This window comes from Rhinolophus hipposideros, assembly GCF_964194185.1.
Source record: "Rhinolophus hipposideros genome assembly, chromosome: 2".
Classification (NCBI taxonomy): Eukaryota; Metazoa; Chordata; class Mammalia; order Chiroptera; family Rhinolophidae; genus Rhinolophus; species Rhinolophus hipposideros.
Genome location: NC_138048.1, coordinates 50163656 through 50190207, shown reverse-complemented (window position 1 = coordinate 50190207; position 26552 = coordinate 50163656). Strand labels below are relative to the sequence as shown.

The 26552-nt window shown below is 47.1% G+C and overlaps 1 protein-coding gene across 20 annotated transcripts in view; it reads right to left on the bottom strand.

The window, feature by feature from the left end:
* KALRN (kalirin RhoGEF kinase) overlaps positions 1-26552 on the bottom strand; it is a 621535-nt gene that overhangs the window by 91787 nt on the left and 503196 nt on the right. For 16 of the 20 annotated variants that reach the window (XM_081025698.1, XM_081025722.1, XM_081025696.1 and 13 more), the window contains exon 34: positions 24608-24854. In XM_081025698.1, coding sequence (XP_080881824.1) covers positions 24608-24854 — 247 coding nt within the window. Of the gene's footprint in view, positions 1-6214; positions 6463-24607; positions 24855-26552 lie in introns of those variants that run through there. The other 4 variants (XM_081025713.1, XM_081025714.1, XM_081025715.1 and 1 more) reach the window with 3 other exon arrangements.

Genomic DNA, 26552 nt, shown 5'->3' with positions numbered 1-26552 from the left:
CTCCATTATTTACTGTATGAACTAAGTGGAGAGCCAAACTACCCATGCCCCACCCCCATCTGTGTGGAATACAGAAGATACCGTGCTTCCCCGACAATAAGAACTAGCCGGACAAGCAACTCTAATGCTTCTTTTGGAGCAAAAATTAATATAAGACCCGGTATTATATTAATTATATTATCTTATATTATATTATACCTGGTCTTCTATTATAGTAAAATAAGACCGGGATATGCAATTGATCCTGGCTGGAGTGAACAGAAAAATGCCTTTCATTAGATTATTAGCCAAAGCCAAGGGGTAGGCAAAGAATAAGTGGTGTCTTCTTACACAGCATAGGTTCTTGGGAACTGAAGTTACTGAAGCTATTCTCCAATTCTGGTACCCTGTGTTTCCCCTCAGAGGAGAACAACATGGAGATGCTTAGATTTCTCGCCAGTGTCTTCTTTTGAATGCCCTTTTATGTTAACACACCGTGATTATAATACTGGAAGTATTCTGTTTTTTTTCCTCTCCAAATTGGTTTAATTGAAAAAAAGAAAGAAAATCCGTCATACTTCTAGATCACAAGCTTTCTTTACCCCAGTGACAACTCCACAGCATCGAGGCACAGTTGACAATGGTTTGAACCAAGACCATTAAATAACAGTATTACCTCCCAGAGAACCCTCACAAATTTAGCTCTTGAGGAGTCCCCAGAGGATGGGCTCTATGTATAGCACTACATAGAGCACTACAATTACTGTTACCATCAGCAACAAACCTTTTTAAAGCACTTTACATGCCTGGTGCTACGCTAAGTCCTTTATGTGCCTCATCTTCACAACAGCCCAATGGGGTCATTCTGACCACCCCATCCTTCTCCCCCACTACCTAACCCAGGGCTGGCAGGCAGGCAGCACATAAATATCTCTCAAATGAATTAAAACACAGTGTGTTACATAAAAACCAGTGCCCTTCAAAGATGGAATGATAGGAATGCATTTTATTGATTCATTTCCACCTGAAAGGGTACACTTCAAGAAAAGGGACAAGAAAGAAAGGGGGAAAAGGGAACTCTGAATTAAACTGAACCACAGGGGAAAAACATAAACAGATATTTTTTAAGAACATGTGTCCAAGCTGCTCTGGGAGAGACAGATACCTGTCTTCTGTGGTCTCGGGACAGAACAGCCCCGCAAAGCAGACCAGGCAGGTCCAGTTCCAAATGGCTGTGGGCAATGAAGGCACCCCCCCACTCCCTGCAACTACAAATCATTCATAGTCAACACCCAGATTCCAGCTTGGGGACTGCCTCTACCCTTCTCACATGGGTCAGCCTTGCCTCTGTCCAGAGTAAAAGAAGCCACACACCCAGGAAGACAGTGGAGTTGAGGAAAGAGAACAGGAACCGGTGCTAGTTCTGAGCCTGCTCCCAAGCGGCTGGATCTCAGTTTCCTCCTGTAGAAAAGGAGATCTCGTACCTGATCTCTAAGGTTCCTTCCAGTTCTAACTTGCCATGATTTAGCCCCTCCTGCTTGAGAATCCCCCCTCGGGTTTGACAGCCATGCGTTTTCTATGAGCTTCCTTGAGGAAAAGCCTGGGGTTTGGATTGAAGGAGAGGGCAGGCCATGTAGCCTCTCACTCACTGAAAGAGAAGCAGCACTTCAAAAGCATGGGGAATGTTTTTAGGGCAGAAGAGAGCAGCATCAAGATTCTCCAGAGGACCATTAGGAAACAGAAGACCAACAACACTGCTCCAGAGTAAGGAATGCCTGCAATATTGTCCGGGAGCAGACGGGAATCCCCAATGTTCACTTGCGTTATTAAAAAAACAAACAAAAAATGCTTTTAAATTAGTTTGCATAAAACACAGAGTCTGAATTGTTACCTTTTTATTCCGAGTTAGGACTTACCACCTTGTAGTACATGGAACCATGTGGGTGACATGTCTACAGCGTTACCAGTGATCGTTGGACCCACAGCTGTATCAGAGGAGGGACATTTGGCTTCGGTGTCCAATCTCCACGTCATCCCATCAAATCCATAAGCTCCCATTTCTATTGGGCTACATCCTGACTGGCAGTCAGTACAGTTATCCAAGCAATAACTGATATCACTCTTACTACTCCCCAGTCAGAGAATCAGATACGGGAAGAGAAGCATAGGATTTGGGTTGGGGACAGTATGTATGTATGGTAATTCTCCCCAGATCACAGTATATCCCTGGGCAGCAGAGAAAACCAAGAGATATATTGGAAAAATATACATGCTAAATGGTCGATTCAATTTTCATTGTGGTGAAGGTACTTCCAAGAAAATGAAGAAATAAAAGAAAGTGAAGAAACAAAAGGGTATATGCATTAAGGTCCCAAAGATTTTGTCCCTTGGGTGGTGACTTAAACAATAGTGAATGTCCCGAGGGCTCCTCTTTGAGGTTACCATCACCTTTATAAAGAACTTGCTATCATGGCTTCACACATTAAATTCAGTTTATAAAATGAGCTGGATTAAGTTATGGGCCAAAAAAGAGACATTCACCTGAAGTCATAGGTTTCTGCTTAGTGATTCTGGGAAAAGGCAAGAAAACAAAAGCTTTTATAGATGAGGATGACTTGGGATGCCCTGTGAACCCCCATAAGCCTTACACTCCACGATGTTGGAATTAAGCTGGAACCCAACTGCCCCTGTGGGAAAGAGCCATGGGAATGTGATCCCAGCATCTCCCCCAGGATAAGTCACCACCCCTTCATCTCTTTACTTCTGAGATACTCAGACTCCTAAGCTGGGGGCCCTCCCTCACAGTGCAAATGGGGACACTGCATGTGCTTGAGACGCAAGGATCATGATGCAGCAATAAAGAAGTATACATAAATCCCGCACACACTGTGGAGAAGCAGGGGGTGAGAGTAATCAGGAAAGCGTTCCAAGAAGGGACTTGTGTCCACATACTCAAAGGAAATTACAAGTTGACTAGAAAATTAAAGGTTCTAAAGGTGGCTTCCACCTAGCAAGGTCAGAAAGATCTCTAGGCTCCATGATTTAAGAAGTCACAAACTCCAGGTGATTTGAAATCTAGGCTCCATGATTTAAGAAGTCACAAACTCCAGGTGATTTGAAATCCCCTTGGTCACTCTGAAACAAGCTGCTTTCTAAAATTTTAAGATAATTAAAGAACCCAGAACTGACCAACTGCTCCAGGCTTACAGGAAAGTCTAAGTAGCCAAAGCAATCCTGAAACTTCCCAGAGTGTGACATCAGTGATTAATCACCCTTCAGACATATGCATGCCATTATCTCATGATTTTTTCACTCCCCAAAAGGCAGTTATAAATATATTTGTTGTCTTTCTTCCTTCTCACCTGATCTCTATTTCCATCCTACCCTTGGTTTTCAGTTTCCTGCCCTTCAACACCAATTTCAAGGTAGGGAAGAAAGGCTACCTTTCACCAAACCTCTTTACCACACTCATATTCAATAGAACCCAAAACTGGAAAAGAAAAATAGACAGCTGCTGTCCTCACTTTTCTGAATCAAAAGACAAGCTCAACTAACTTCAGTGTGTGTTTTTCTTAAATATTGTATTCAAAGGCCACGCAGGTACCGCACTACATCCTTGACACTTACCCTAGTGCTAACAATTACAACCACTTGGGATTTAACCAGAGAAAGTCCAGGATGCCTCACTCAGCTTTGGGTCAAAAATAACCAGAACATTCCATTTCCTCTTGGTTCCCTTTCCTCAGATTTTAGAAAGAGATGTCCTTTAAATCCCAAGTGACTGGAAGCCAGTTAGTGAAGGCCCTTTGAGTTGGGAACCATTGTAGTGGGTTCTGACCCACTAGGTTCAAAGTGCAACTGCTGGAGAAGTAGACAAGATCCAAGTTTTCTCAGGAGAAGAGATAGAGACGAAATAACACACTGCTTTTATTTAAAAGGAGAAGCTGCCTTTCCATTGCATTAAGTGTGTACATCCAGAGAAACTGGTTTAACTGCACAGGGAGGCAGACCTCCCTGGCTGCGATGCCCTCCATTCTAGTCAGCCTCTCAGCCTCTTCCCTGAGACCCTCTCTGTGTTGCAATGGGGCGAGGTTTTTCCGACAGTTTTGGGGCTCTAGGCAATGTACTCAAGCTCAGTACAAGACCTCAGTTCAATCTGCTTTTGAATAGATGCCTAAGGCTGGGTAGAGACTCAGATCTCTCTTATCTGTTACGGCAGACTGAGGGGCCCCAGAGGGGTGGCCCAACAGCACTGTCCCCCTGCCAGCCCCCGCCAGGAGCGCCTTGAAAGGTGCCTAAGTCACCTCCCCCACTATCTCTCTCATTTTCGAGCCCCAGCTTCCCATCTTCACATGTTTCAGATCTAGGAAAGAGTAAGGAGTCAAGCCCAGAAGGTAACAAGGCACCCATCTCTGTTACCCTCCTTTTCCCTTTAAAGCTGCTTTCATTGCTCAGGCCTTTTGGGTTCCTCCATCTTAGGCTGTGGGTCGACAGTCTCCTCAGGCTCCGGCTCCTTCCACACTACCTTTCCTCCCACGCCCCCTCTCCAAACCACAGAGCCCGCAGCCACCGCTTTCCCAGTCTTGCAGGCTGGAGGCAGCCCAGCAGGCGCCCCAAGCAGGCTCCCCACCCCTTCCTGGGCCACAGCACAGAGGGACAGGCAGGGCAATTCACAAACAAAGCAAGGACGAGACCCTGGGAGAATTACTCTGTAGGGAAGCTGGGCTGCCACACATCTGGATAAGCACCACCCAAGTCCCTGCATTCTGACTTTGGACAGGAAACGGGACTCCCCAGAAATCCTGCTTGGAAACCCTTCACCATGAAAGCAGAGCAAACCCACCCACCAGATTCCCTTTGGCCATTTCCTGCTTCCTCTCCCTTTTAATATCCCCTTCCTTCAATTCCCAGCCTTGGATTTAATTCCCAGGCTTAGATTTTTGTGAGGGTCCCTGGCCCCCTAAGATTCCTTCCCCATCTGAATTCTGGCTTTTTGAGCTGGCAGCCACACAGTTCCGGGCTGTTCTAATTAAATGCAGAGACTGAGAGAATCTCATGCTGGGATTATGAACATTTACGATTTGGGGAAACGTCCTTCAGATTTATTAGTTTCTGTAGCCTTATATCTGCTCAGGAAGGAGAATCTGTCAGGGCAGTGATGTGTGCGTGGCATAGGAGACGATGAAGGGTTACTCGGATGAAGTTTATTCATCAGTAACTGAGAGAGAAAGTTCCAGCCAGACTTTGTTACACAAGAATGAGGACAGAGACTGAGGCATTACAATGGGGGTGGAGGCAACAGGTCCAATAGATGACACTTAAAAAGGGCAAATGTCAAGTGAGAGGCTATAGTCTCACTTCTAACCACACAGAAACAGAATCTCTCTCCCCTCAACCTCCACACTGAAGTGTTAAAGTGACATGTCAGCTGTAGCAACATCTGCTAACTCTGTCTAGGAAAATCGGATTTCTTTTTCAGGAGAGGCTCCAAAATTGATAACCTTCCCTCTGGGAACCTTCTCACCATCTTGTTTTGCAGGCTGATTTGGGGGAAACAAGTTGCTTCCTGCAAGTCTCCTCAACAACATTAAAATTAGAATAATTAAACTCAGTGCTAATTGGGTACATAGAGACTTCTTGGTTAACTGATGAGCCAAACTCTGGCCCAGAGCTGCAAACCTAAGTAGGCCTGAGAAAGCCCAACGCAGAGAAAAGCCGCTGCAGTCCCCAAAGAAAATTGTCACTTGGCAAAAATAGTTCCTGGTGTAGAGACAAGTGTCAAATACATTCCTATAGCTAGCAGTCATCAGTTAATCCCGAAGCTGAGATCCATATGTAAATGAGAGCAGGGAAGTCTGGCTCTGCCCCTGTGGGTCATACGCACAGCTCCGAGCGCCCTCTCCCCATCTCCCGAGTGCGCACCCCACCCCGCTGCAGGCTGGCGCCCAGACATCCAAAGTCGCTGATAAGTAGCAACTGAGTTTCCAAACTGCAGCTCCGTCTCCAAGTTAGAACCTCACCGAGGGGGGTGGGGGGGAGGGGAAGAGAGGGGCACAGAGACTGCGTTCTGCCGGGAAACTGAAATGTGCAGCGGGTCAGTGCAAACTCCTTTTGCCGCCCCCCCACGCCCCTTCCCCATTTCTCCCACCCCGGCGGTCTCCACCCCCCCCCCCCACCTTGTATTCAGCCGCCCGTCTTTGACTAAAAGAAGGCGCAAACGCCGACAGCCACTCACCTCTGCACGACAAGCAACAGCAGCACTTAGCCAAGAGCCACCCCAAAGAGGGACCTCGCGTGTAAGCCCGGTCTCCACCCTTCATGCTGTCACTCGGCCCCAGCGCTCCCGCATGGCCCGGGCGCCAGCAGCGGGTGGCAGCGCAGGGGCAGGAAACTTCAGCGCCTCGACCCTGGAGCCAGCTCCCTCCTTCGCTCCCCGCTCCCTCCCTCCCCACCGTCCTCTCCCCGCACTAAAGCCTCCGTCTGACTTTCTGGGAGCCTGAGCCACCTTGGGGAGGAGGGGAGGGGCCCGGCGGGGAGGGAGGGCCTAAGGGGGGCGGAGTTCCAAAGTCCAGCTGTTTGTTGGAGTCGCCGCCAGCAGCGTGGCCCAGAGCCTCGTGCAACGCCGCGGTGGCTGTGCGCACTGGGCAAGCCTAGGGAGGATGGTCTGTCTCTCACACAGGCCCTGGCACAAACAGGTGCTTCTTCTGTGCAACTCCCTCTCCTCAAAGGCCACTACGATTAGCTTGGCTTTAAAATACACAACCAGATGAGGCCCAAGCCCGTGGGACAGGAGCACATTTAGGGTCAAGACTCAATAATGCTTTTTCTCTCTCACAGGTTCTCCCTCTTCTTCCCCTCAGTCTTCAGACGTGGACAGCCTCCTCTGCACTGTATTCACCTTCACCCACCCCTTTTCTTTCCCTCCTTTTAATATGTAATGCTAATAATAATAGTGCCTCCTTTTTTTCATTGGCTCCCTGGTGGTAATAATATGCAAAAGCACTTTGGATTTGGACACATAAAACCAAAGTTCAAAGCTATTTTTTCCCTCCTATTAACTGTTTGACCTTAGACAAGTTACTTCACTTTAATGATCTTCAATTTCATCATTTAAAGAATAGATAAAACAAGGAAAAAGAATACCTACTGTGTTTCCCCGAAAATAAGACCTAGCCAGACAATCAGCTCTAATGCATCTTTTGGAGCAAAAATTAATATAAAACCCGGTATATTATATTATATTATATTATTTATTATATTATATTACACAGTTTTATATTATAGTAAAATAAGACTGGGTCGTATGTTAATTTTTGCTCCAAAAGACGCAGTAGAGCTGATTGTCTGGCTAGGTCTTATTTTCGGGGAAACACGGTATGCTACAGGATTGCTAATAGAATTTTAAAAGACCCATGGAAGTACCTGTTAGAGAGGAGATGTTTAGTAGTCCCAGCTGAGTGAACGCCTGCAGAGAAACTCCATTTCATTTATGGTGGAAGACTTCCATTCAGCCACCCCACAACCACAACCTATCAGCTACCATTCCTTTACTTCCCTATCCTTTTCTCCTTTAACTCTTTTTCATATTTCAAGACCAAGCTCATATCGCCCCTCGTGCCACGAAGCCCACCTGGGCCACGTCAACTGGACCTTCCCAGGAACCACTGTGTTTATCACTCACAGGGCATTTCTCGTGTGTGTGTGTCCAGATTTAGAGAAAAGGGATTGCTAGAAACATACAACAGTGATAAAGTATAGAGGGCTCATTCATCAGGAAAAAAGGTAAGTTTGTGAGAGGAATACAAAACAAGCTTGCTTACCCAGGTAACCAATACCTGGCAGAAAAAGAGCCAAGGGACAAGACTTTTAGGAGTTACCAGGATTTGGGGCTTCCTTTCTCAGTTTGGATCTTGTTTAGATTTGTGCCTTATTTATGTATACATTACATCTGCCACATGGTTGGAACACAGTAGGTGCTCAGTAAATGATATGATAGTAGCACAACTTAATGAGTAAGAATTACTAACATGTATCAGCATTTATTTGTGCCAAGCAGTTTCCTAATTGCTTTCTATACATTAACTCATTTACACACACACACACACACACACACACACACACACACACACGTAGGGTCCTCTTGACATCAGAGGAAACTGAATAAATGTGCTCTATGATAAGGCTTTGATGGTTTAACTCTACAGAAAAACTCTAAAAAGCTCCATCCCATAGAAGCAGCAGAACCTAGTCAAACTCTAACTTCTAGTTCTACCACTGCCATCTCCCTGCTGGCCTCTCCTAGCAAGAATTATATAAGAATCTCATTGTTAAGTAGGAAATGTGTAGCTGGTGCTCCACATACAAAACAGAGAAATGAAAGTTCAAATTGCTCATGCAGCCTGTACCCCATATTCCTGATTCACTGATTGTCCTCACTGTTGGTCAGTCTCATCTTGCCAGCTTGAATTACTATAGGATTATAGTTATCTGGGTTTCAGTTCTACCTGTGACAGCCAACTACTGTCTGGTTTTCTCTTCCATATCACCAAAGACAACTCATTTTGCTGTTCTTTGCAAGCCCAGAAAGCGTCCAGCACCTTCAGCCCTTGTGAAAGTAAACCTTATTTGCTTGTGAACCCCTGTATAGGGGTTATGATACAAGAGTTGATAGATATTTGGTCTACCTACTCAGTCCACCTCTTTAGATACTTTTGGGGCATTCTGGTAGGAATTCAGAGATATTTGAAAATTGCTTGGTGAGTAACCAGTTACTTTTTTACTTAAATATTCCTTCTGGGCCTTTCTGTTCAGGTGACACTGATCACTTCTGCAGTAATCCTTTGCAAGGAGCTGAGGACAGCATCTTGCAGAAACTGATGTGAGTTAGGTGTCTGAGAAAGACCTAGCCCTTCCTTAAGAAATCAGAGTACCAGTAGACCTTAAAGTAGTCTTAATCTCCATGAAAAAGATCCATCAAGCATGTTTCCATCGGTCCTTGTAACCCAGGAATATATCCGACTCTCAACTCAACATAAAACCACTAGGGACACCTATCTATCTTAACTTGATATGGTCAACACATTTTTGGCCATCCTGGAGATTCACTCTGGGGTTAGGCACCAATAACCCAAGAGTCCCCTTGCTGTCCTCATGTGCCTTCCAGAATGAGACCAGCGATGTCTACAACGTGATAAGAAAGTCTTGAACACCACTGGAGCACTGAGTGTCTGCAGACCTACTCATTAATGCAGCACATACTTATGAGTGCCTACTATGTGCCAGGCTCTGTTCTAGGCACTGGGTCTACACTGGTGAACAAAAACAATCCCAGCCCTTGTAGAACTAACCACTAGGGCAGACTCACCTGAATGTAAAAGGAAAGGGAATGAACATCAGATATTTGACCAAGTTTTGAATTGAGGGATTTAAGAAAACAGGTGCCTGAATCCTGTGACCTGCATCTAGATGTTTCAAGGTAGTGTCCTCGGGACAATTTGGAGGGGATGGTTGGTAAATGGCTTTACACACTGACGCTTATTCAAAACATCAGGAAAACTTTAAAAACTTCTAGGCTAATGCCTAGATTCCAGGGTGGAACCTAGTTTAAGAACCTTTGATGCCTGGTTCCCACCACCCAGCACTGCCTCAGATTCATTAATTTTGGGCACAGGTGGGCATCAATATTTTTAAAAGTTCCCCAGGTGCTCATCATATGCAGCATAGTTTGAGGACTGGTGGTGTCATGTGGTTCTCAAACTTGAGTGTACCTCAGAATCACCTGGAGGGTGAGTGAAAACACTGATTACTGGGCCCCACCCGCAGAGTTTCTGATTCAGTAGGTCTGGGTGGGACCTGAGGATTTGCATTTCTCCAAGTTCCCAGGTGACGCTGATGTTGTCGGTACAGGGACCACACTTTGAGAACCACTAGTGCAGAGGATTTCCCCCCATCTATCAGTGATCTACGCTCACTTCTTTTCATGATAGCACCTGATTTTTCTTTGAGGAACCAGCCCTCCTCTATTCTCAGACCACATTTTTGGCTGTGGCCGACATCCTCCCTAGGTTCACCCTCCATTCCAAGGATGGGCCCACGATCTGCACTTGGCCAGTCAGTACAGGGATTGGTTCAGACTTAGCACATGATCCAGTTTCAGCCAATGAGCATACACTGTGAGGCCTTAGCAAGAACTACTGGGAGAGCAGCAATCTCATCCCCCAAGATTTCTGAGTTGGTAGAATGTTAACCTAAAGCAGCTGGAGGCCATTTTGTCATCACCACAGAGGAAGAAGTTACCTGAGAATAAGGCCAACATGGAGGAACGAGATGAGAGAGAAGGATAGGAAGGGAGAGAGCGAGTGTGGAAGGTTTGAAATCATTTGAATCACTAAATACACTTTTCCCCAAATCCTTATTGATCTATGGAATTTGAGACTCCCAATAAACTCCTTTATTTTTTCTCTTTTTTTGCATAAGACAGTTGAATATCTCTAATTTCAGGGTTTTCAAACACCCACCTACCCTCTCCCAAACTTCAGGCTAAGAACCCCTGCACTAAGACAATATCTTTAGAGTGTTCTTAATTTTCAAAGAGATGGCTGAGTCTCATTCTTATTTTTGGCACAGTTTGTCTTTAGAGATGCCTACAAAGTCCATTTTACATGAATGAGGTGTTCCACTTGCCTATGTGTCCAGTTTATGTCTCATATCTCCATTCCCCACAACAGTGAACCCCAAAGAACCCCTGCTGGTCCCAGCCTGCAGACATTCTGCGCCAGGAATATCACCATGCTGGGCCTGACACCAGGGACTTGTGGGACTGCCCTCTCCCCCCCCAGTTAACCGCAGTTTCAGTAATGCGGGACCATAATTTCGGGCATCGGCCCTTCTCACCAATAGACGTATGTTGGTGAAAATTTTTCCTTTAGGAAACTCCTTTAGGATTGTTCTCTTTAAATTTACAGGGACAGGATTTTTCAAAATCCCGCTTCCCAACATTTCTTAATGAGAGCTCAGCCCAGAGACAGAAGGAATAGCAACCGTGCCTAGACATTCCTGTGAGAACCTTCTTACTGTGACAAGTACCGTACACACCGTTTACAGAATGTGCTTGGATAGGCTCAGAGAGGGCTGTGAGCAGATTTCTTGGTGAACAGGGAGGACAGACCCTGCTTTCCTCATCCCACCCAACCCATCATTTACCTGCCTTTTCCTCCAGCAGTGAAGCTCACCTGTAGCACCCACTCCCAGATTTTGAACCCGAGTCACATCTACAGTTTTAAAAAGCTCTGCAGGTGATTTCAATGTGAAGTCAGGGCTAAGAACCACTGATCGTGGGGCTCCCACACTCGGGGATGACTTCCTGCATGGTTGATACAGAGTTTAGGGAGCACCTGGACTCAAATGTTTTCACTTGTTCGCATGCTGACAACTAGTCCCTTGACTTGCTTTCCCACCCCCTGTTATGGTCTTCGTTTGCCTACCTGCACATGCCTTAAGCCTCATCTTCCCTGTGGCGATTTCTGACCTGTGAATCACCTGATTACCGATGGTTCATAATTTCCACAAATTACTCCGTCCTGGCTTCCACTTATGTGGCTTACAACTTTAAGATTCTTGCTAAGTTGTGATCATTTATTCAACAAATGGTTGGTTTGTGAACATCTACTATTTGCAAGTCACTAAGCTAATCTGCATACGGGACTTTACATGGGGAATTTATATGAAAAATACAAAGTGAATAAGGCATGTTCCCTGAGAAAAGACAACGAACAGGGTGAGTTCTAAAAAAAAGCAGTTGGTTCAATTTTTGTTGTTGTGGCAGAAAAAGGAAAGTGGACACAGACCAGGACTGGACATGGGTAGAGGTTTTATCTTTATGTAGAAAAAGAGGAATTGAGATAATCATCAGCAACCAGAAACACTTAAGATTAGAGAAAGGAGGTACAATTGGTTCTACATTTAATTTGAACTCCAAATATACCTTTTAAAATTGTGGAATATCCATGTAGGTAACTATTCCCAGGTATCGGGTGCTGTTTTAATAGTAATATCTATAGAAAAAGCCTGATTGCCAGTATTATGCATAGTAATCTCTTCTCCTAATTGTCTCCACTTAGTGTGCTCTAACCACTGCACCACTGCTGGCTCTGCGGCTCTGCCATCCACCTGGTGACCGCTACCAGGTGCCAATGACTAAACCATCACTTAGCTCATCCTATATCAGTAAATGGGTTCTTCCGTGCTTGCCCACTGGACACCTGTCTGCCTCTTTCTGGCTGTCTCACTTATCCTCAAGGAAGTTAGGCCACAGCTCATCTTGTCAATCACCCTGTTTGTTTTCAGGAAGTATCACTGATCTCCTTTGGGTCTGAGCCAGGCCCCAGGTAGGGGGTGAGTCAGACAATACTGATAAAGATGCAGGATTTCACAGAGGACCCTGGTGTCTCCCCAGAACCGCCGATGTTCATGTTCGTGTTTGTGGGGATGGAGAGGTAGGGCTGCAGGTAGCCAGGACAGCTTCCCGGAAATGTGCACGGAGCAGCCACCTGAGCTCAGGTGGAGACAAGCTATTTATCAAAATGAAAGATGACTGCAGCTGGAGTTGCTAAAAACAAACCACTGCAGGTTTTATCCACTTCCAAAAACGTTTACTTCTAAATAGGTCAAGGTATTCTCAAAATAGGGCAGTAGAAATGCCAGTCTGTCACTTTGACTGAGTTTCAGTTTCGGAAGGCTTTCCATGGCTAAGTGTCCACTACAAGGGATGGCACTTCCATTCCGACTGTCCATGCACCTTCCCTCCCACAGGTAGAAGGACCAACTGCAGCAGTATAGAGATTCACGGGTGCAAAGGAGAGGTTTCTGATACATTAAAGGCAAGGTGGGCTTTGCCTCCACTTTGGTCAGTTTAGTGAAGGTCAGTTCATTGAAGATTTCAGTAATACGAAGGATGTTGGAGATACTGCCTGCCCTTACATTTCGGTTTTCAACCATTCCAAATAAATGAGAGGTGCCGAGCCCATGTGTCCCCAGAGAAGACTTCCCAGAAGACATGATCTGAAAGACTTTCTTAGTCAGAACTCCTAACATCAGAACGTTATTTCCTGTTCCCATCCTCAGGCTCCTGCTAAAGCTTAAGCCAGTTTCCACTACAGTTCTTAGGGAGTGAAGAATTCACTGAGCCAGGTTCTTCCCATATGAACTCCTCAGGGGTCCTTATTGCATGGCCTTCCTTCTTTCCTCCCTTCCTTTTTCCCTCCCTCCCTCCCTCCTATCTTCCCTCCTTCCCTCTCTCTCTTCCTTCCTTCTTCCCTCTGTCCCTCTTACCCTCCCTCACTCATTCTCTCCCTCTCTCACTCCATCCCTCTCACCCTCTCTCCTTCCCTCCTTCCCTCCCTCTCTCTCTCCCTTCCTCTTTCTTTCCCACTCTTTCTATTAATATTTACTGAGACTTCTCATATGCCAGCCACTGCTCTATGTGCTGGGGGTAGAGCAATGAACAAAACAGACAAAATTCCTGCACTTGGGGGGGTGGGTGGAGGATGGGGCAGTGGAAGGAATAGACAATAAACATTTACAAATAATCAGGTAGTGAACAATGCAGTGAGGAAAAGTAAAACAAGAAAAGGCGCATTATACATTTTGGTGGGAGAGAGTGGGAGTGAGGGGAGACCTCTGTAATTAGGTGATGTTTGAGCAGAGGCGTGAAGGGAGCGTAGCAGTAAGCCATCCAGGTATCTGAGGGTCTGGCCCACCTGGAGTGTCCCAGGCAGAGGGAACAGGTGCAGGTGCTGGGTGGGGAGTGTGCATGGCTCGACTGGGGAATAGCTCAGTCAGGCAGGCTGGTCAGGAGAGTGGTCGGATGTGGAAGGAAGGTTATGCTCCCCCAAGTGTCCACATCCTAATCCCAGAACCTGTAAATACGTTACCTTACATGGCAAAAGGGACTCTGCAGACGTGATTACGTTAAGGAACTTGAGATGGGGAGGTTATCCTGGATTATCCAGGTGAGCAAAATGTAATCATGTGATTCAAAAGCACAGCACCTTTCCTGCGGGGGTCAGAGGGAGACTTGACTATGGAAGAAGAACCAGAGAGATGCACCATTGCTGGTGCTGAAGATGGAGGAAGGGCCTACAAGCCAAAGAATGCCAGAGGCCTCTAGAAGGTGGAAAAAGTGAGGACACAGCTTCTCCCCTAGAGCCTGCAGAAGGAACGCAGCCCTGCTGAAACTTTGAGTTTAGCCCAGTGACATCCATGCTGGATTTCTAACCTACAGAACTGTCAGAGAATAAATATGGGTTGTTTGAAGCCACTAGGTGTGTGGTAATTTGTTACAGCAGCAAAAGGAAACTAAGACCTAAGAGATGAAGTCGGAGAACAGGCTCTGGGGCAGATTCTGTAGGAGCTTCCTTGCAGACACAGAAAGGACTTGGTTTTTACTCGACGTGAGACAGGAGCCACGAGAATGTTTTGAGCCAAGGAGGATCTCCAGCCCAGGCTTCCTCCCCTCAGTTGGGAACCAGCAATGGTAATTATCTCCTTGCCCACCGGAGCATAAAGGTAGGAAACCATACCTTGTGTGGCCTACAGGGATAAGGCCTTGAGGAAAGTGAGGCAGATGGGCATGATATCAGACTCAGCATCCCTGGCTGGGGCTGATGGACAATGGTGGGGAAACTAGACAGCCCAGTCATATCCCCATGGCAGTGGCAAAGAAAGGGGCAGGCTGTTCAGTGAGTGGATGGGCTCTCTGCTCCCAGAGGACAGGGAGCTGGGATTAAACATGGCAAGAATTGTAAACTGAAAGATTTCTCATACACGTTGTAGGGTTTGGGTTCAAGCTGCAGCTGCAATCCTACACAGGTCCTGGATGAGAGGAACTTGTTCTCAAGGTTCAAGCCACACGGGAAGGCACTGAGGTGGCCAGAGGAGGGTTCTGACCACTCCATCCGGCCAATTAGCATCAGAATGCTGCTGCGGAAAGCTCCTGGAGCTGTGGCCTGCCAGGGCTGTTCCTCACAGCCTGCAAGATCCACTCACCTCCGAGCTTCCCTGAGCAGACAGGGTGGGCACTTCCCCAGCTGTCAGACCACCACTGCTCCTTCTCTGCTTCCCAAGCCACATTCGGTGCATGTCATTTCTGGTCCCTTTGTTGTTGGACAGGAAAGTGGTTTCAGCTTAGCTAGCTCTAAGTAAGAAAAAACCCCATCATCTCTTAGGGGAATATTTTGTTTGCTGGGGTGACTTCCTCTCCATCTTCTCCAGCCTCTCTTCAGCAAGCATAATCAGTGGCAGCCTTTCTTGCCTGGGATTGAATCTGAGACTCTCATCTTAGTTCTGAGCTCCATCCACTGGCTTATGAGTCTCCCCGGCACAAGGCCACTCGTCAAGCCTTCCTCTCCCTCCCCTCTGAATGATAAGGGGCATCATCTTCTTGTAGGTCTCATAGACTTACAGTGCACATCAGGACGCATGGCAATATGCTATTGACACAAGCATTTGATGGAAGCTAAGTCACAGCTGGCCTGCTAGAAAAAGGGCAGGAGGGCCCCAGAGAGCTCAGATCTTTTCCTTGACAGCACATGTCCTCCTCCAGTTTCAGCTCTACTTGGCGGCAGCACCACACTGGGGTGTATTTAGAGGAGGACGTGGCCTGGCCTGACATCCTCCTATTTGAGACTTCAATTCCAAGCCTTTTCATGTCCTGAATACTATCAGATGGATGGTAGCCAGCTGCAGGCAGGACATGTCCTCCAGAATACAGTAGGCCTGGGCACACTTTCTAACCATAACCATTCTTGCTGATCCCTTTGTCTTAAAAAAAAAAAAAAAGAAAAGAAAGAAAGAAAAAGAAAAAAGGAGGAGCGAGTGGGAAGAGTATGAACTAGATGGCACCTATATCTCCCTCTTCCTGAAACTGCATCCTGGGAGGGCTCCCAGACTGTTGCTCAATAACCATTTCTGGCCCTTCTGAACATAGACAGGTAACTGGAAGAACTTCAGTGACAAATGAAACAAGAAAGGCAGTTTTTACAAACTCCCCTTTGTCCTTGTCATGTTTGAATTGAAGAATAACACGCTCATAGCCACCCCAGTACTCAAAGTCTCGCATAGCCCTCCGTCACATAGGTCAGCCCAGCTCTCTGGTGTGGTCCGCACGTTACTTTCCATGACCACAGTTAACCCATGAAAGGGAATAGGTCCCTGAGAGATGCCAGAGGTGCAAGGCAGGGAATAACTTGAATTTTAAGCTCAAATATATCAGATATGACCTCGACCCTCTGTGTAGAAGGCAAAAGAAAGTTAGAGTAGAGGAATAAACTGTTATTTTTCGGGAAATCATGGAGCCAGATGGACCTGCTGTTGGTACGCTGGAGATAGGGCCCAGGATACGTCAGGAATAGAAACTGAGAGCAGAGGAGGGTGCAGACTAGACACAACGTCAGGGCCTTGGCTAACCCTATGGATGAAACTAGAAACCCAACCTTGAACCTTTGAACAGCCCTGGAGAGAGTTCAGGCTGGAAACACCCTAGACTCAGCACTATAGAGGTATCAGAACTGGGCCCAAGGACAGGCAGGAAATGAACACTGACAGGCTGCCTGTGGTGTGGTCCACCTAGGCTGAGAAGTCTAACTCAAGAGATCTAAGCACCATGGCCCCATTGCACAGATTTTTAAGTACGGTGACCAAGGTTGTCAGCGGGTCAGTGGCTGAGCCAGGCTTCAGACTCAGGTCTTCCACCCAAGACTCTTAGTTATATCATACCTCTCATTGTCTCATTTTATGGCCTACTAGATACCATTGGAAAGTCTCGTGGTCACCAGCTTACTTCTGTTTTATTCTAAACAATTAGCCTGTGCACAGAACAATAAGACCAACGTCACAGTTTCAAAGCAGTTTTACTTCACGTTGCCACCTATGAGCCTCCCAGCGACTCTGTGAGATAGGCACTTTTATCAGCTTCTTATTGCACAGATGTGGAAACGGAGATGATGCAACTTTCCATGTATTCCACACCCTGTCCTCTTCCTGGCTCATCTGACTCCCTGGGAACCAATCCCTCTCCTATTTTCTCAAAGATGTGCAGGTTCCCTTCTGAGGAAAAGATAGGCTGCAACAAATTAGATTGAACCATTTAGAAATTGCTGGTATTCAACCATTTTTTTTACTACGAAAATGGCAATTTCATGTGGTTCAATCCGATACATTGGACCTCAAAATAAAGATACTTACGCTCAGCTTGGATGGGTTAAACATAGGATATTTAGGTTAATCACTTTAGGTTACCAAGAGCACTTACCTGATGTGGAGAGAAAATAGCAGACAGTTTTAGAATCTTAGAGGTAATTCAGGAAGATTTGGATGAAAGGAAATAATAATGCTACTTTAGAACAAGCTACAATATGCATGACAGTAGGAAATGACCAGTACAGAAGACTGGCCCACAGACAGCCTCAGAGAAGATGGCAGTAGCCTCTTAGTTCTGTGTCCAGAGAGAAGGGGACAAGATCAGAGGTCTGCACAGGAGACTGGAGTCTCCAGATGTGTCTGCGGAAAGCCAGACAGCTGGATGTTCCTAAGTCCAAGGATGGTTAAGAGGACCATAAAACCATGCATACCAATAATCACTTTAAATGAGTTAGGATTATTGAATTTAATCCAAAATGTTTTATTCTGCTCTAAGGTTTTAATAAAAGAATTGGTGGACAAATTGCTAGGCTCTTATTAAGTAGTATCTTAGGAAAGAAGTGCCTGGCATTTTATATGCAAATCAAATTCCTCTGTTGTAGATAAAGATGAGAAAGAGAAGGAGAAGGAGAATTAGGATGTGTGGGTTTCAATTGGGGCATTACGAAGGGAAGAACAGGAGTGATGGGCAGGACATCCTGCCTCTGGATTTCAGCTCTAAGTAAGGAATTTTTTAAGCATCAGAATTGCACTACAAAGCAACAGGCTTCCTTTGGAAGTAATGAGCTCTTAGTCCCTGGGAGTGTTTACGTGATGCTTGGCTGACCACTTGTCAGAGACATTTTGGAAGGAGGTCCCTATATTAGGGGAGAGAGTAAAGCAGAAAACCTTTAAGGAGCTTTTCAAGTCTAAGATTCCAAGAGGGAGCCCCCAAAAGCTAATATTCTGAAGTGAAATGAAATCTAATCAAGGACCACATTGATTCAATTATAAAAAAAGGGAAAGTTTAGTTCTGATTGCTTAAACATCAGAAAAATGACAGGGAGCTCCTTTTAGAATCTCTACCAATACATCTCCATCTATCTTTAAGCACACCTATCTTCAAGAAGTCTTAGCACTCAAGGTAATTACATTTCTTATTCAAAGGTAGTATTTTTGGGTTTCAGTTATTCTTATCCAACACTATTGTGATTTTAAAAAACAACCTTACCAATACTTTCACTGCAAACATACTATATTCAGCGATGTTATTCTCAAAACGTTATGAGCTAGCATGAAAACGTATTTCTATCCTCATTCACAGTCCCACGTATAATTTTGTTCTATGAGGAAATGAGCTCTGAATTTCACAGTGGCTACCTCACAGCTGGTCAGTTACAGACGTGGGGGCTGTACAAACAGAGTAGGAATATGGATCAGCAAGCTGCAGTTTGTGATGTGTCATTTCATATGCCAAAGGAAATGTTCATCCTCCGATTACTTGTCAGCTTCCCATAGTAAAGTCCTGTTAGGCATTATGGAGTAAACTAAAAACCTGAGAGTAATTGCACATAATGCAGAATTATACTGTAAAGTAAGAGGGAAGTAGGGGAAAAAGGAGGGAGGAAAGAAGGGAGGGAGGGAGGAAGAAAGAGAAAAAGAGGGAGAGTGGGGGGGGGGGAGAGAGAGAGAGAGAGAGAGAGAGAGAGAGAGAGAGAGAGAGAGAGAGACACTTTGGGTGGAATTTTCCAGAGTCAGTAGGCAGGAAGAACCTGTAAGTGTCTGGATTTGATAGCAGAGGGGATATGAAAGGCCCATTTTGGCTCCTGGCAGCAGAAAGTGCTGGGGATTCCCATCCTGCAGAAAATCTGTTGCACAGGCTGGACCAGCTCCAGGGGCTGGCTGGCCCCTATCAGACCTGGACCCAGTTCAGCCCGCTGTCCAGAGTGCTGCTCAGAGTTGTTCTGCTCCAGCCTGGGACACCAGGAGCTTTCTAGTGGGCAAAGCACCCACCTGACAAAATCTGTCTGCATCCTGCTAGGACCCCTCCGGAAGGGAGCCCATGTGGCCAGAGGAGGGAGGCAGAGTGAGAGGGCCGTATGCAGAGCAGCCTGTAATGGGTTCATGCTCTCTGACTCCTCGACCAGCTAGCCTGGCGAATCACATGGAAGGATAATACACACAAGTACTTGTCTCAAATGCCTTCAGACTCGAGAGGTCCAGGGATAAAGAGTGCGACCTGGGGGAATAGACAGGCCTGGGTTCAAATCTAGGTCCAACACTTATAAGCTATGTGGCTTTGGCTGGGCAAGGTACCGAATCTTTCTAAGACTCAGTTTTCTTGTTTGTAAAATGAGTAAAATAATATTGTTATTTGTATGAAAGCATTAACCCAGAGCCTGGCCCAGAGTAACACTTAACCTATGTTGGGTATTTTTGTGAGTTGACTACAAACTTAACATAAGTCAACAGCACCATAGAGTCGCTCAGCATCTTTGGGCTGTTGGGGGTAGACGCCTCCAGAGCCCCCGCTGTCTCCACTGCTCTACACTTTCACACCCATCGCATGGATACCATGTTCCTGAGGCGGCTAGGTGCCAACAGCAGAATCATCAGGAGACCCCATGGGACACGACTCCCCGTGAACAAGCCAGGGCTGCCATGGACCACTGCCCTCTCCTCCAGCACCTCTGCTTCCAGAGCTCACCTGGCCCTGGTTTAGGTTTGGCTAAGCAAAGAGGCGTTTCCTTAGCTTTTCCAGGCACTGAGCTGGAGCCGGAAAAGAGACCGTACCGGAAAAGAAAAAGAACACAGATGTCCTATAGAGCTGCATGGAGAAGAACCTAGCTTAGTTTTCAGAGCCTGGGGCAGAAATACCCAGAATTTTACCGTTTTTACCATTTGTAAGTGTACAGTTGAGTGGCATTAAGTACATTCACACTGTTGTGCAACCATCACCACCATCCAACTCCAGAACTTTTCCATCTTGCAGAACTGAAACTCTGTCCCCATGAGACACTAACTCCCCATCCTTCCCCTCCCCCCAGTTCTTGGCAACCACCATTCTACTTTCTATGAATTTGACAGCTGTAATTTCCTCACGTACGTAGAATAATACAGTATTTGTCCTCTTATGTCTGGTTTATTTCACTTAACATAACGTCTTCAAAGCTGATTTGTGTTGTAGCAGGTGTCAGATATTCCTCTAAGACTGAATGATATCCCACTGTGTGTACGAACCACATTGTGTTTATCCAGGCGTCCAGTGATGGACACTCACCTCGCGACTATTGTGAATAATGCCCTGTGAACATGGGTGTACAAATACCTTTTGGAGTCCCTGCTTTCAATTCTTTTGGGTATATACATAAAAATCAAATTACTGAATCCTGTGGTCAGTGCATAAAGGTTCCAGTTTCTCCACATCCTCACCAACACCTGTTATCCTCTCTCTCTCTCTCTCTCTCTCTCTCTCTCTCTCTCAAAATAGCCATCTTAATAGGTATAAGTGGTATCCCACTGTGGTTTTGATTTGCATTCCCTAATGACTGGTGATATTGAGCATCCTTTCACATGCTTATTGGCCATTGGTATACCTTCTTTGGAGAAATGTCTATTCAAGTCCTTTGCTCATTTTTAATCGAATTGCTTGTTCTCTTTGTTGTTGAGTTGTAGGAATTCGTTATAGAACCTGCACACTAGCCTGTTCCCATGCATCTTAAGTATCTCCTAAGCCTGACACTCGGAGAAGTAACTCTCAACCCTCATGGAACATCAAAATTACCGAGGAACTTAAAAGATACTGATACCCAGGCTCGGCTGCTCTGAATTAATTGGCCTGGGTGTGTGTGTCTCTGTGTGTGTGTGATCAGTATTTTCAAAAGTCTCCTCCAGGTGGTTCTAAGAGACATCCAGAGTTGAAAACCACCACTGCAAAGTCTTTGTCCCTTGAAAGGCACTGCCCTTCACCACTTGGTGCTGAGAAAGTGAGAGGGGGTTAGAAAGACTAGGGGACTAGGTCCCAGAGGGTCCAACCCCAGGGAGAGGCCCTTCGATGTCAGGGTGGCCGGTGGCCCCACTGTGTCACACAGCCTCAGCATCAGTCCTGCCGTGGATGTGTCAGGAGAAAACAACCAACCACGGTGTCTGGAGAAGGCACAAGAGGGAAAGACTTGAGGCTGTCCCCACAGGCAGAGTGTGTGGTGCAGAGCACTGGACAAGAGGTGGGATCCTTGCTCCCTGTGGGTTCAGGGAAGTCACCTTACTTTCCTGTGCCTGAAAGTGCCCCTGAAAAAGAGGAAACCGGGCTGGTACTGTGGTTCTCCACCCTGACGGGACCTTAGATTCACCAGAGCAGGATTTAAAACACACTGGCCCCAGCCAGGACATTCTGATTCCAGTTGTTCGAGGTGGAGCCCGGGTACTGTCATTTGGTAAAGCTTCCAGGTGATTCTACAAAGCCAGGGTTGAGAACGCAGGTCTAGGAGTTACCCACATTCTCTCCTTGGTGCTCACGTATGGGGCTGACAGTCCTGGCGGAGCCCTTATCTGGCCCTTAGCACATCATCCAGATTCTGCCCTGCTTCTCACGCCTGTCGGCCTGTCGGAGCACAGGCTCTGCAAAGCTGAAGAGGACTAGTGCCCCTCCACGACTGAGAAAACAACAGACTCTGACCTCCAGTGACACTGGGTGAGGCTGCACTGTCCTACTCTGCTCCCCCCAGAACATTTCATTCTCAATCCCGTCATGCCTCACTTATAAGGTGGAGTGCCTGCTGCATACACACCGCTGCGGAGGGAAGCAAAGGCCGTGGTTAGCAGGCAGCCGCCTGGAATGGGAGAAGGAAGGGTTTACTGAATTTCCTCGAAGAGACCAACACTCAGGGCAGGCCCTGGAGAGAGAGGGAGGGGGTTTTCCAAGTTGGGACAGGTGCGTGAGCACACACACTGTCAGAGGAGGCGCTGTGGGGGCCATCAGGAACGCTCCATGGAAACAGGACTTAAGTCAGGATGGCTGGCAGTCAGGCACCTGCCTATTCTAAGCCCACACAGGGGAGAGAGTACTGAGTGCTCACAGGTTGCCTTTTGAAGGCCCAGCCTAACTGGCCTATACTTGCAGAGAGAAGAACCAACTTGCACACGGAAAAAGCCAAGGAGCTAGGCGCCAGGCACTGGAAAGGGTGTGGGTGGGCGGTGCTGCTTTAAGAAGCCAGGCTGGTGGCAGAGTTAGCTGGGAAGTTCTGGGACAGCTTCCTTCCTCGCTTTCCCTCAAGACTCTATTTTCCATCCCTCCTCCTTAGCTCCCATTTTCAGTTAACTCTCCACTACCCACCCACCCCTGTCCGCTTCCCCACCCGAGTTCTTACCCCAATGTCTCCACCTCCAGCCTCTGGATCACAGATCCACTCTGTTTCTCCCCTTTGGGTTTGCTCCTGCCAAGCTGCACACAGAGGTGCCCCAGCTGGGTCGGGCGAGGGAGGGGATGCATATTTTACCCAGCCAGGAAGGCCAGGCCTAGGTCAAGAAGTGTCAGGTCTTCTCCTGAAGCTAAGTCCTTCCTCATGGACCAAACTGTACTTGGACATCTATGATGAATTAGCCTTTCCCAGCCAATGAACTGCTGTCCTTGGTTTTACCTCTGGAGATGGGGTCTCTAGACAGGACTTGTGGGATTGTGTACTTATTTTGCTGAATAATCTATGACAAATGACATTATAACCATAACTTATCATGACAACTAAATGTATTGAGTGCCAGCACTGTTCTACCATGTTTCCCCGAAAATAAGATCTAGTTGGACCATTGGCTCTAATGCGTCTTTTGGAGCAAACATTAATATAAGAGCCAGCATTATATAAGACCCGGTCTTAAATTATAATAAAATAAAACCAGGTCTTATATTAATGTTTGCTCCAAAAGATGCATTAGAGCTGATGGTCCGGCTAAGTCTTTTTTGGGGGAAACACAGTAAGTGTTTTGTATATATTATCCCATTTCACTCTAACAAGTCTAACCAATTTGCACCTCTGTTTCCCTGATTTTCGCTTCCCTGGTTTCATGAGTTTCTCTACTGGCTACTTCCAAGGACCGAGGAGCTGCATTGGCAATTCCAAATTCCACACCGCTTCTTGACACAATCCCTCCTTAGTCCTCAGAGAAAAAGGGGAGCAATCAGTGAGGGCTCAACTGGAGGAGGCGAGCACAGGTGTGTGTGTGTGTGTGTGTGTGTGTGTGTGTGTGTGTGTGTGTGTGTATGGAGAGGGAGGAGAACCAGGTTTTGGTCGCATTTTTCTCAGGATGGAAACACTGCAGGGAGGCCAGCTGAAAAGCAAGGCAGCACTAATAATGCCACCTGCTATCGCCATCTGGTGGAGGAAAGGAGGAAGACAGGCTTTGGAGAGGGACCCGATGGAATTCCAGAAACGGGAACATTTAAACGTTATTAGCCTGTAGTATCTACCAGGAAACCTGCCGCAGGTCTCCATGGTGACCATCGTCCCTGCCTCCTGACAGAACCAGGTCCCTTCTCTCTTCCGATCTCATAAATCCCAAGCACAGGTCTGCACAGAAGGAGCCTCAGATGCAGATTAACTGACCAGTTACCAAACGAAGCTCAGGACTCAGTTGCTTTCTGGGTCTCAGTTTCCTCGGTGTACAATGAGTAACTTCAAGGATCCTGCCAGCCTCGACGTTTGAAGTCAGGTGCTTCTCATACATGAGTGTGTATCAGAGTCCCTTGAAGGGCCTGTGAAAACACAGACTGCACGGCCCTACCCCAGTGTTTCTGACCCAGCAGGTCTGGAGTGGGATCTGAACCTGCATTTCCAACAAGTCCCCAGGGGATGCTGATCCAGAGACACCCACCCCACCACCACCTTTGAGAATCATTGTTCTAGTCATTCATTCCCCTGGTGTGAGAAAAGTGAATAAACAAGTATGTGGAAGGAACACAGAGCTATATAATATAGGAGCCAAGTCTCCAATAACTTATCCATCAAAGGCACCTAAATGGGTGTCTCAGACCCCGGCAGGGCTGAGGGAGGGTCAAACTCAACTCATTCCCTGGGTTTGCTTGGTGCCTCTGTGTCGGCATGAGCACTTGGGTGGGGGTTTGGTGGTCAGTGAGCTCCAGGTAGATGTGGAGGGTCCATGAGAGAGGAGGACTCTAGGCTTTTGGCCACAGGTAGAAGAGGACTTTTCTAAACATAATCTGGCACAGTGGGAGAGCTGGAACAGATCTTAGAGGTCATCAAATTCAATCTTCATTTTTTAGATGAAGCTCTTTCTCCTTTAGTTCCCAACCCACTCTCTTCAAAGCAGGTCCCAGAGAAATCCCACAAGGTCAAAACGGGTTCACGAGACAGGTTCGTTCCATAATGTTCTTCAGTTCGAGGGGACCAACGTCCCCCGTGGCCTTCTGGGCCACATCCCCCGCCCCCTCTGTTCTCCCTACCTTTCACCAAGGGGAAGAAGCAGTCCATCTCCACGCTGCTCCGGGAATGGGAGATGCACAGGGCGCTGCTGGGGACCAGGCCCTCCTGGGGGGGGCTCCGTTCCGTGGTGCGCACCAGACACCAGCCCGGCCGCTCACTTGGCCGCTCCAGCAGCTCCACCGTCTGTCCCACCTGAATGGTCAGCTCGCTGCTGTGGCCGGCGTTGAAGTCCTGCAGGACCACGGTCAACTCACATCCACCAGAGAGCTTGGAGGTGGTGGGGGGATGGGAGCAAACAGAGAGGGCATGGGGGAAGAAGATGGGTGGGTGAGAGGGGGAGGGGAGAAAGGATGCAGGAGAGCAGAGGAGACCAGGAAGAGGTGGAAGAGAAAAGGGAAAAGATGGGATTCAGGGTGGGAGAAGGAAGAAGATGGAAAAGGGAGTTAGGAACAGGAAAGAAAAGAGAAAAAAAAGTAATTAACAGCGGTGTTGAATCACTCAGCCGTTCTAGCTGCGGCAACAGTCTGGAGCCTGCCCAGAGACAGGGCTTTGATTCTAATTCCTCCTTGTTCAGTCGGAGTTCTTTTCCTTATTCCTTTGCCAAAGTTCCAGCTAATGGTGCCTTTAAACCTCTTCCCCAATATATCCCTTACTCCTTCCAAGGGCTCTGCCCCATGCCGCACCCCGTCTCCACAACTACCCCTCAGACGCTTACTGAGCACCTATTTCTGAGTAACTCACTCTCACTTGATTCTAGTTGATGTTTAGGAAGAATGGAAGAGACAGCCTGCCTTCCTTCTAACCCCTGCAACCTCCCCTCCTCTCTTTGGAGCCATTAGCTTAAAACAGAGGCTGCCAGTGACCAAAAAACCCCCAATAATAATAATGAATGAGTGAATGAATGAATGAATGAATACATAAGTAAAATGAAGCTTCAATTCAAAGGCAGAAGCAGAACATGGTTTATCTAGAAGGGAAATAAAATTGTTTGACATTAGCTCAGCCACCAGGGACCAGGGGAAAGAATGGAACGGAAGAGGGGTCACAGTTTACTTTGGAACCATCCTGAGTACCCCAACCTGCCCTCCCTTCAGGCCTGGTACTCCCCACTACATTGATCCAGGGACAGAACCAATAAAACGGGGCAGAGAACAACCTCTATTAGCTGAACACTGAGACTTTCACTTTCCGCATGAGAAGCGCTTAGCCTGCTAATTTGTCTCACAGAGCTAAGCACAAGGCCTCCCTCTTGGAGCAGCAGTTGCACTTAGGGGCAGAGTGAGCGAGAGGGAAGGGGAACAATGGGTAGTCGAGCCCAGCTCGGCAGCCTCTCCTCTAAGGTTCAGCTCTAGCAGTGTTTCAGGGGAAAAGCCCCAGTGCCACCTCCAGGGACGTTGCCTCCAGTCTGAGCGTCTCTGATTTAAGCCTTCAGGGCCTGCACTGTCTGCTGCAGCAGCTGTACTAATGCACGAGTCCAAATATGTTGTGTAGCTGTTTTCTACACATCTGGGAAGCTTCTGCGGAATGGTAAACAACAAACATCGCAGTGAGGAGGGAATCACCTGTCCCACCAGGACCTAGAACTCAGCATTCAGGACTGTGACAGTTCTCTGGAACTGGAATGTCACAGTGGGCTTGAAAAGGTTAACAGGGTGCAGCAGGCTGGTGGCTGCAATATGCATCGCCACCCACCACAGAGCAAGGAGTCCGCTCTAAACACATTCCCATGGGTGGGCATGGCTGCTGTCAAGATTAGATCGGGAAGAGGAATCTGTAGGACAGAAGGTGGGAGATGGAAAGGGAAGAAAAAACCATGCTTGTTGTCTCATTTTTTCCATTGAACTTTCCTGGTCCCATGAAATGCACAATCCCCCACTTCCTCGCTCTCCCGGTGCTATCTTCCCTAAAGTGTCATTTAGAGAGGGATGCTGTGGGATGGTAATACATCACAGCTGCAGAGTGCTG